The sequence below is a fragment of the Salvelinus alpinus genome, chromosome 27, assembly GCF_045679555.1.
Source record: "Salvelinus alpinus chromosome 27, SLU_Salpinus.1, whole genome shotgun sequence".
In the NCBI taxonomy this organism is placed as follows: Eukaryota; Metazoa; Chordata; class Actinopteri; order Salmoniformes; family Salmonidae; genus Salvelinus; species Salvelinus alpinus.
The window spans coordinates 39,235,579-39,246,783 of record NC_092112.1 but is presented as its reverse complement, the minus strand read 5'-3'; the positions used below and the strand labels follow the sequence as shown (position 1 = coordinate 39,246,783).

The 11,205-nt window shown below is 41.3% G+C and overlaps 1 protein-coding gene across 1 annotated transcript; it reads left to right on the top strand.

Annotated features, from left to right (window-relative positions):
• Nucleotides 1-614: 614 nt before the first annotated feature.
• bpnt1 (bisphosphate nucleotidase 1) lies at nt 615-9,506 on the top strand. The gene is made up of 9 exons (XM_071370597.1): nt 615-742; nt 1,566-1,687; nt 1,797-1,901; nt 2,036-2,143; nt 2,272-2,320; nt 4,761-4,852; nt 5,040-5,240; nt 9,085-9,190; nt 9,294-9,506. The coding sequence occupies exons 2-9, from the start codon at nt 1,568-1,570 to the stop codon at nt 9,440-9,442; spliced, it is 930 nt and encodes a 309-aa protein (XP_071226698.1). The 5' UTR covers nt 615-742; nt 1,566-1,567; the 3' UTR covers nt 9,443-9,506.
• Nucleotides 9,507-11,205: the final 1,699 nt, after the last annotated feature.

Below are 11,205 nucleotides of genomic sequence, written 5' to 3'. Positions count from 1 at the left end.
AAAGGAATGTGTAGCATTGGGGAAAGTAGTGGTAAGTGTTAATTGTAGGGTTGCCCATGGAGCTGGGGATCAGAAATGTCCCGTGCGAGAGAGGCAGGTTGAGGTTTCCAGGGTTAGAGTAGTGCAGAAGTTGTCATATGCTGAGGGAGTGAAGAAAGTAGAGGACAATGGGTCAATGGGAGAGATCGTGAGAGGAATGGTGTGAGTAGTAGATATGTACCAGTACAGAGGGATAAACCAACAAGTGATATATGTTTCAGTAAGATTGGATTTTTGGCATTTATAGTAGTGGTTATCAACTGTACTCCAGGGATGGAACTTAAGTCGCAGAACATAGAGGTTGTGGTGGCAGCTGCAGAGAGGTATTTGGGTGTGCGAGACTTAACATCAGAAGAGTTACAGGGTGTGTTAAATGGTGGTGTCCCATCATTTGACTGTTGGCCTGAAGTAGGACTAAATAGATTTAAATAGTGGAGTATGGTATTTAGATGGTAGGGTATTTGTTGAATTTTTTATTTCTTTATTTTAGACATAAAAAATAAGCAAACTACAAGGAAGTTATACTCCAATCTAGTAGGTGGCGGTAATGTCACATTTAATGGATGCCAACCTGCCGTTGAACATCATCAAAGAAGAAGAAGCCATATTGGGTTTTCTATCCGGTGACGTCCCTGCACCCAGAGTCCCGGTATACCTCACATTCATTGCAGTACAAGTCCCGAGCTATTACTTCTGGAGATTAGTAAGAGACATTATATTCTTTCATTAAAAATGTGCTTACTAGCTAGATTAATGGTGTACTATAAATGTGTAGTGAAGATAGTGTCCTCAGTGCTGCTGAGTGAATGTTCATGTTGTCTCAATTTAGATCGCTTTCCTAAATACTGTAGTTAGCTAACCAGCACTAAGTTACTAACGTTCCTGCAGTTGTGGCACTACAGTAGCTAGTAGTCTAATGCCGGGGAACAGTCAGAACTAGCCTAGGCAGCCGATACAGTGCATGGACGCTAGATGTGCACTATCAACTACCTAGGCTAAGTCAGAACAGACTTATTTGCTTAAAAATATCACCAGGTTTCTGGTAGTAGTAAGCATTATAACACGCACACATACACAGCTATTAGTCACCTCGGTTACCTAGAAGTACAATTCTCGCGAATGTTGTCACGAGAGATTATAGTAAACCATAACGTTAGCTAGTAACCTTTGACCGTTGGGTTTAGAAGGGTAGAATCATGCGCATCTAATTCATTCCAATAGTTAAGCCAATTGTCCTCATGGCACATTGTTACTGCAACTACTTCATTTCGTGTGTGTCATTGAGATATGGTGTGTGTAGGACAGGTAGTATATTAGTGCCTAAAAGTGTGTTTTAGGCACAAAGCTATTTATTTTGCCAAAGTAATGGTGACAGCACAAATACTGCACTTTCCTCTACTACATGTCGAGGGTGTGTTGATTACATTGACTTGTTGACTGATGTGAGTGATACAATGAAGTCTTGAGGGTGCATGGTGGAAACTTTCTCCCTCAGCTTTACACTTTTGTGTTTCTCTTTCCATCAGCAATGTCTGGAAATCCAGCTGTGGTGATGCGTCTGGTAGCTTCGGCTTACGCTATGGCAGAGAAGGCTGGAGCCATTGTACGAATGGTTCTTCAGAGCGGAGAGCTGGGCATCGTGGAAAAGGTTTGACTGACTGAACGGAGAGGGGGACGAAATGCTGGAGATTGATGGGCAGTGAAATGGAGCTTGATTGTTGTTTTATAAATGATTTCTCTGTACTCAATGTACACAGACAGGGGCCAACGATCTACAGACACTGGCAGACCGGCTGGTCCAGCAGAGCATCTGTGCCTCTCTGTCTAAAAGCTTCCCCAAAATCACCATAATCGGAGAGGAGGTGGGTATATGAATGTACATTAATAGGATCTGTCCTAATGTTATTGACCAATAAACGTTGATCTGCAGATTAGAATACACAACACGTTTCACAACATCCTAGTCTGAACAGTGAACATCTCTCTCGCACGTCAGGATCTGCCAGAGGAGGCAATCAAAGAGGACCTGATTGAGAGCGGTCAATCTGAAGATATCCTACAGAAGTCCTGTCCAGCAGAGTACAGTGCCCTGAAAGAAGAGGAGGTGAGAGAGACACTAGAGCTGAAACTGAAACCTACTGTCCTGATTTTGATTATTTTCTGGGTACTGACTGCTCATTCCAGCTATGTTTCTGTGTTTGAATGGCAGATATATATATATTTTTTTTTTAGCTGGTTGTGTGGGTCGACCCCCTTGATGGCACCAAAGAATACACTGAAGGTAAATGAACTTACTAGTGTTATTATTTTTGCCAGTCACTGTGATAAGAGTCACTGACTCGAAGCCACAAGAGGGTAGAACATATTTGACAAAAACCTCCCCGTTCTTTCTTTAATTCAGTCTTAACATTACCACATCTCCAACCTAATCATCAGTGCTGATTCCCTGTTTGCTTTCTGTCTCTCTCTCTCTCCTATCTTCATCCCATTTCTCTTCATCCCTGCTTAGCAGCAGCAAAGTGTTTCTACCTGCCAAATCAGATGCGTCACACGGGGTCGGACGCCCAGCTTCTCGGCACGGCTATCCGTATGGTGATAGAGGGAGGGCATTTGGACTGGGAGGGACAAGAGCAGAATAGGTGGAGAGGGAGGGTAAAGGAGAAATGCTTGGGCATCAAATCAAGTTTATTTTCAGCAGATGTCACAAAGTGCTTATACAGAAACCCAGCTTAAAACCCCAAAACAGCAAGGTGGCTAGGAAAAACTAGAAAGGCAGGAGCCCAGGAAGAAACCTAGAGAGGAACCAGGCTCTGAGGGGTGGCCATTCCTCTTCTGGATGCATCGTGTGGAGATTATAAGATTTCATGGCCATTAAGGCTAGATTGTTCTTCAAGATGTTCATATTTGACCGGCAGAGTCAAATAATAATCACAGTGGTTGTAGAGGGTGCAACAGGTCAGTACCTCAGTAGTAAATGTCAGTTGGCTTTTCATAGCCGAGCATGCAGAGGTCGCGACAGCAGGTGCGGTAGAGTCAAAAACACCAGGTCCGGGACAAGGTAGTACGTCCAGTGAACAGGTCAGGGTTCCGTAGCCGCAGGAAGAACAGTTGAAACCACAGCAACAAACTCGCCACAGACACCGTGGATGCCATGGAACCTCATGATGTGATAGCAGGAAATAAGGTGAAATATACAGGGATGGGAAGGTATAGAGTGCATATGTATTAATATACAGTGCCTTCCGAAAGTTCACATCCCTTAACTTTCCACACGTTGTTACAGCCTGAATTTCAAATGGATTAATTTGAGATTTTTCTCACTGGCCTATACACAATACCCCATAATGACAAAGTGAAAACATGTTTTTAGAATTTTTAGCAAATTTGTTGAAAATGAAATGGAGAAAATCTCATATTAGTATTCACACCCGAGTAAATACTTTGTAGAAGCACCTTGTTGATCATTGCTAGACAACCATTTTCAGGTCTTGCTGTAGATTTTCAAGTAAAGTCAAAACTGTAACTCAGCCATTCAGGAACATTCACAGTTTTTTCTTGGTAAGCAACTCCAGTGTAGATTTGGCCATGTGTTTTAGTTTATTGTCCTGCTGAAAGGATAATTCCTGGGATCAGTGTCTGGTGGAAAACAGACAACCAGGCTTTCCTCAGATTTTTTCCCCCTGTGCTTAGCTGAAGTCCGTTTATTTTTTTATCCTGGAAAAACACCCCTGTCCTTAACGATTACACGCATAATAATAAAATAAAAGCAGAGATTGAATATATTTTTGAGCATGGTGAAGTTATTAATTACACTTTAGATGATATCAATCAATACACCCAGTCACTACAAAGATACAGGCGTCCTTACTAACTGTTGCCGTGCGACCAGGCTGTGGACAGCCAGGCGTCATCAGGCCAGGTAGTCCTGAGGAATGGTCCTAGGGCTTCTCTCTATCCCTTTTTTCCTTTGTACCATTATACTACTTTTACCTCACTGATTTGTTTTTCATGCTGGAAAAATACACTGAACCAAAATATAAACGCAACATGTAAAGTGTTGGTCCCATGTTTCATGAGCTGAAATAAAAGCTCCCAGAAATGTTCCATACGCACACTAAAATGTGCAGTTTTGTCACAACACAATGCCACAGATGTCTCAAGTTTTGAGGGAGTGTGCAATTGGCATGCTGACTGCAGGAATGTTCACCAGAGCTGTTGCCAGAAAATGTCATGTTTATCTACCATAAGCCACCTCGAACGTCGTTTTAGAGAATTTGGCAGTACGTTCAACCTGCCTCACAAACACAGACCATGTGTAACCACGCCAGCCCAGGACCTCCACATCTGGCTTCTTCACCTGCGGGATCAGTGCTGAGGAGTAATTTTGTCTGTAATAAAGCCCTTTTGTGGGGAAAAACTCATTCTGATTGGCTGGGCCTGGACCCCAGTGGGTTGACCTGGCTCCCAAGTGGGTGGTCCTATGCCCGCCAAGGCCCACCCATGGCTGCACCCCTGCCCAGTCATGCGAAATTCATAGATTAGGGCCAAATTAATGTATTTTGATTGATTTCCTTATATGAACTGTAACTCAGTAAAATCTTTGAAATTGTTGCATGTTGTTTTTAAAATATTTTTGTTCAGTGTAGTTATACATGACAATACTTGTGTGAAGTCCACTGTTATTTGTTCCCTTCAGCTAAAATGTTGTCATATGATGTCAGGGCTTCTTGATCATGTGACTGTTCTGATCGGCATTGCATATGGCGGGAAGGCCATTGCTGGGGTCATCAACCAGCCCTTCTTCAATTATCAGGTGACAAACAATTTGTTCTACCTTATACCCTCTCACCCTATCAGGGAATGACATATTCAGTAGGGAGGAAATGTTTTGAAATGGGGAGATTTGTCCAAATAAGAACAGATTTTTCATTTTCTATAGTGTTCCCTACTGAACACTACTTTAGTCTGTGTGTATAATGTCCTTTCTTCTGTATCTACAGCTGGGGACGGAGTCAGCAGACATGGGGAGAACTCTGTGGGGAATGCCCGGACTGGGCGCTTTCGGGTTCGAGCTACAAGAGGTCCCGGATGGCCGACGCATTGTCACCACAACCCGTTCCCACAGCAACAAACTCGTCACAGACACTGTGGATGCCATGGAACCTCATGATGTGATAAGAGTCGGCGGAGCAGGAAATAAGGTGAAATATACAGGGATGGGAAGGTTAGGGGTGCATATGTATTCAGAGAATGTATTCACATCCCTTCACCTTCCACATGTTGTTACAGCCTGAATTTCAAATGGATTAAATTGAGATTTTGTGTCACTGGCCTATACACAATACCCCCATAATGACAAAGTGAAAACATGTTTTTAGAATTTTTTTGCAAATTTGTTGAAAATGAAATGCAGAAAATCTTATTAGTATTCACACCCCTGAGTAAATACTTTGTAGAAGCACCTTGTTGATCATTGCTAGACAACAATTTGCAGGTCTTGCCGTAGATTTAAGTAAAGTCAACTAACTCGGCCACTCAGGAACATTGTTTTCTTGGTAAGCAACTTCCAGTGTAGATTTGTCCTGCTGAAAGGAGAATTCTTCTCCCAGTGGCTGGTGGAAAACAGACTGAACCAGGCTTTCCTTTATGATTTTTCCCTGTGCTTAGCTGAATTATGTTTAGTATTTTTATCCTGAAAGACTCCCCAGTCCATAACGACTACACGCATAATGATAAAATAAAAGCAGAGATTGAATATCTTCTTGAGCATGGTGAAGTTATTAATTACACTTTGGATGGTGTATCAATCAATACGCCCAGTCACTTCAAAGATACAGGAGTCCTTCCTAACTCCTTTGCCAGAGGAAAGAAACCGCTCAGGGATTTCACCATGAGGCCAATGGTGACTTTAAAACAGTTGAGTTTAATGGCTGTGATTGGAGAAAACTGAGGATGGATCGACAACATTGTAGTTATTCCACAATACTAACCGAAATGACAGAGTGAAAAGAAGAAAGCCTGTACATATTACAAATATTCATCCTGTTTGCAATTAGGCACTAAAGCAATACTGCAAAAAAAATGTGGCAAAGAAATTAACTTTATCCTGAATACAAAGTGTTATGCTTGGGGCAAATCCAACAACACATCACTGAGTACCACTCTCCATATTTTCAAGCATGGTCGTGGTTGCATCATGTTATGGGTATGCTTGTCTCCCTTGTATGCAAGGGAGTTTAGGGTAAAAATAAACAGAATAGAGCTAAGCACAGGTAAAATCTTAGAGGAAAACCTGGTTCTGTCTGCTTTCCAGCAGATACTTGGAAACATTCACCTTTCAGCAGGACAACCTAAAACACAAACCCAAATGTACACTGGAGTTGCTTACCAAGACATTGAATTTTCCTGAGTGGCCTAGTTAAATTTTCAAGCTGATTTAAGTCAAAACCATGGCAAGACTTGAAAATTGCTATCTAGCAATGATCAACAACCAACTTGACGTTTTAAAAGAATGTGCAAATATTGTACAATCCAGGTGAGCAAAGCTTAGACTTACCCAGAAAGACTCAGATGTAACTGTAGAATCGTGAAAATTCTCTGTCTGAAGATGACAAATAATTATTTTAGGGGTCTATGACCCTACTATGATATTACATCTGACTTCATTATCATGTGAATGCTATAGCCCCATAATCATACCCAGTGGGTATAGCCAAGTTTGCAAGCCTTGAAATAATGTAGTAACCAAAAAAGTGTTAAACAAATCAAAATGAGATTATTCAAAGTAGACAACTTTTGCACACTGCATTCTCTCAACCAGCTTCACCTGGAATGCTTTTCCAACAGTCTTGAAGGAGTTCCCACATGAGCACCTTTTGGCTGCTTTTCCTTCACTCTGCAGTCCAACTCATCCCAAACCATCTCAATTGGGTTGAGGTCAGGTGATTGGAGGCCAGGTCAACTGATGCAGCACTCCATCGCTCTCCTTCTTGGTCAAATAGCCCTTACACAGCCTGGAGGTGTGTTGGGTCATTGTCCTGTTGTAAAACAAATAATAGTCCCACTTAGCACAAACCAGATGGGATGGCGTATTGCTGCAGAATGCTGTGGTAGCCATGCTGGTTAAGTGTGCCTTGAATTCTAAATAAATCAGACTGTCACCAGCAAAGCACCCCCACACCACCTCCTACATGCTTCACGGTGGGAACTACACATGCGGAGATCATCCGTTCACCTACTCTGCGTCTCAAAGACACAGCGGTTGTAGCCAAAAAGCTCAAATTTGGACTAATCAGACCAAAGGACAGATATTTCCACCAGTCTGTCCTTTGCTTGTGTTTCTAGGCCACAGCAAGTCTCTTCTTATTATTGGTGTCCTTTAGTAGTGGTTTCTTTGCAGAAATTCAACCATGAAGGCCTGATTCACAAAGTCTCCTCTGAACAGTTGATGTTGAGAAATGTGTCTGTTACTTGAACTCTGAAGCATTTATTTGGGCTGCAATTTCTGAGGTGCAGTTAACTCTAATGAACTTATCCTCTGCAGCAGAGGTAACCCTGGGTCTTCCTTTCCTGTGGTGGTCCTCATGAGAGACAGTTTCATCATAGCGCTTGATGGTTTTTGCGACTGCACTTGAAGAAACTTTCAAAGTTCTTGAAATGTTCCAGATTGACTGACCTTCATGTCTTTTAAAGTAACGGACTGTCGTTTCTCTTTGCTTATTTGAGCTGTTCTTGTCATAATATGGACTTGAAATGCATTCCACGTGACTACCTCATGAAGCTGGTTGAAAGAATGCCAAGAGCGTGCAAAGCTGTCAAGGCAAAGAAAGAGTGGCTACTTTGAAGAATCTCAAATATAAAATATATTTTGATTTGTTTAACACATGATTCTAGATGTGTTATTTCATAGTTTTGATGTCTTCACTATTATTCTGCAATGTAGAAAAGTCAAATAAAGAAAAACCCTGGAATGAGTAGGTGTGTCAACTTTTGACTGGTACTGTATATTGTGAATAAAATGTACTATTAGACATCATCAAATAATATTTAAAGGAAAATTACTCCAATGTGAGGACTACGGTTCGTATCTATTTAAAAGTGATCAGATTTGGACTTCGAGTGGCGCAGCAGTCTAGGGCACTGCTAGAGGCATCATTTCAAAGCCGGGTTCGATCCCAGGCTGTGTCGGCTTGGCAGGGTCATACCAGAAATCTTCATGATAAAAAGAATGCAAAATATTCTGTTTTAACGGCATAGAAAATTCATCACTATGATATACAAACGTACATCAAGAGATCTACCCTGACCTAAGTTTAAGACAAGCTTTTATTCTTCTAAGAGCGATAAATCCCAGTATCTCCCAGTCTAATTTAACATCAATTTGCAAGGCCCAAAACATAAGTCATAACTTCAGACACGTTCTCTAATCTAATTATCACACCTCAACACTGTATGATAAGAGCACATCGTTGTTGTTCCCCTTTGAACTTTCCGCTGTCCAACGAACAGAATAACAGTTTCTCTAACAAATCTACAGTACAATGAAACATATCAAAATTCATAGCTCTTTATGAACTCTTGAATTCACATAGTAACATTAATTTTGTCAATTCAAATCTTCACCTCTCCTGGCTTCAGTGACCTTAGGACGTCTGTGGGACTGTCTCTTCATCGAGATTACCACAGTAAAGGTGTGTTTGACCACTGTGGCCCACAGATGGTCAGTAATTCAAACAATGCCATACGTCGTGATTGAGTCATCACACTGGGCCTCGGTGCCAACTAGACATCTTCATCACTGGCCTTCATCATTCACTCTCTATTCAACTAGATAATCACTGCCAAAGGTGATTCTAACATGTATTCAGTGGTGTGAATATTTATAAATGACATTTCATTTTCAATACATTTGCAGTGTTGTGTGTAGATGGGTGTTTTTGAATTCTGGCTGTAACACTTTGGAATAAGTCGAGGTATGAATACTTTCTGAATACAGTAATTATACAATGTAGTCTTACTCCTCTGTTGCACCCTATCTTTGTGTAGATTATTCAGCTTGTGGAGGGGAAGGCTTCAGCCTATGTATTTGCCAGTCTAGGAACTAAAAAGTGGGACACATGTGCCCCTGAAGCCATCCTGCATGCAGTAGGAGGTAAGCAACAATCTTCCTCTATCTTACTGAAAGTACCTCCTAATTATGAGTAAGGACAGTAATGTTGCCTGCCATTTTTTCTCTTTTGTCTGTCCCTCTGCAGGTAAGCTGACAGACATGCATGGCAGTGCGTTGTGTTATGATGCTAACGTGAAGCACATGAACTCCGCTGGGGTGCTGGCCACTCTACGCAACCACCAGTATTATGCCAGCAGAGTGCCCCAGTCAGTCCTGCAGGCTCTCAAGCCCTGATTGATAAATTTACTGTACCACGTATTGTCCAAAAACAAATTTGTATAAAATGTTCTTTAAATCATGAGAATCGTATTTGTTTAGTTCTATAATAACTTGTGTAACATATTGCACATCAGTGTTAAAAACAACACTGCACTTTTATACTGTGTATAGATAATTGTTGACTAGGAAAAATCAGGCCATGTTTGACAGTTTTGTTCCCAATTTCTTTTTACTAGACATTTCTACAAAACATTAACAGCCCAGACTGATTCGGCCAGCAGCATACCACCCTGCATTCCACTGCTGGGTTTGTCCCTTGATTGGAGACGTGTGCCGTCTTTTGGGTAGGATGTTAAACAGGTGTCCTGACTCTGTGGTCACTAAAGATCCCATGGCACTTATCGTAAGAGTAGAGGTGTTAAACTTCTTGCGGCTGAGATCCCGTTAACGGGATCGACTTAACAGCCAGTGAAAGTGCAGGGCGCCAAATTCAAACAGAAATCTCATAATTAAAATTACTCAAACATACAAGTATTTGACACCATTTTAAAGCTACACTTGTTGTTAATCCCACCACAGTGTCCGATTTCAAAAAATCTTTACGACGAAAGCACACCATCTGATTATGTTAGGTCAGCACCTAGTCACAGAAAAACACAGCCATTTTTCCAGCCAAAGAGGAGTCACAAAAAGCAGAAAGAGAAAATGAATCACTAACCTTTGATGATCTTCATCAGATGACACTCATATGACTTCATGTTACACAATACATGTATGTTTTGTTTGATAAAGTTCATATTTATATCCAAAAATCTTAGTTTACATTGGCGCGTTATGTTCAGTAATGTTTTGCCTCCAAAACATCCGGTGATTTTGCAGAGAGCCACAGAAATACTCATAATAAACATTGATAAAAGATACAAGTGTTTTACATGGAACTTTAGATAAACTTAATGCAACCGCTGTCAGATTTCCAAAAAACTTTACGGAAAAAGCACACCATGCAATAATCTGAGTACGGCGCTCAGTCACAAAAACAAGCCATACAGGTACCCGCCATGTTGTGGAGTCAGAAGTCAGAAATAGAATTATAAATATTCACTTACCTTTGATCATCAGAATACACTCCCAGGAATCCCAGTTCCACAATAAATGTTTGTTTTGTTCGATAACGTCCATCATTTGTCCAAATACCTCCTTTTTGTTCGCACGTTTAGTTCCGAAGGCCAAAGTCAAAAAAGTCCATTACAGTTCGTAGAAACATGTCAAACGATGTATAGAATCAATCTTTAGGATGTTTTTAACCTAAATCTCCAATAATGATTCAACCCGGAGAATTCCTTTGTCTGTAGAAATGCGATGGAACGTAGCTAACTCTCACGGGGGTGCGTCTGAGTGAGCTCGTGGCACTCTGCCAGAGCCCTGACTCAATCAGCTCTTATTCCCCCCTCCTTCACAGTAGAAGCATCAAACAAGGTTCTAAAGACAATTGACATCTAGTGGAAGCCTAGGAAGTGCAATATGACCCCATGTATATTGGATAGGCAAACCTCAGATTTCCCACTTCCTGGTTGAATTTCAGGTTTTTGCCTGCCATATGAGTTCTGTTATACTCACAGACATTATTCAGAGTCTATTCTATCCAAATCTACTAATAATATGCATATCTTAGCTTCTGGGACTGAGTAGCAGGCAGTTTACTCTGGGCACCTTATTCATCCAAGCTACTCAATACTGCCCCCAGCCATAAGAAGTTTTAACCCCGGTGTCCTGGCTAA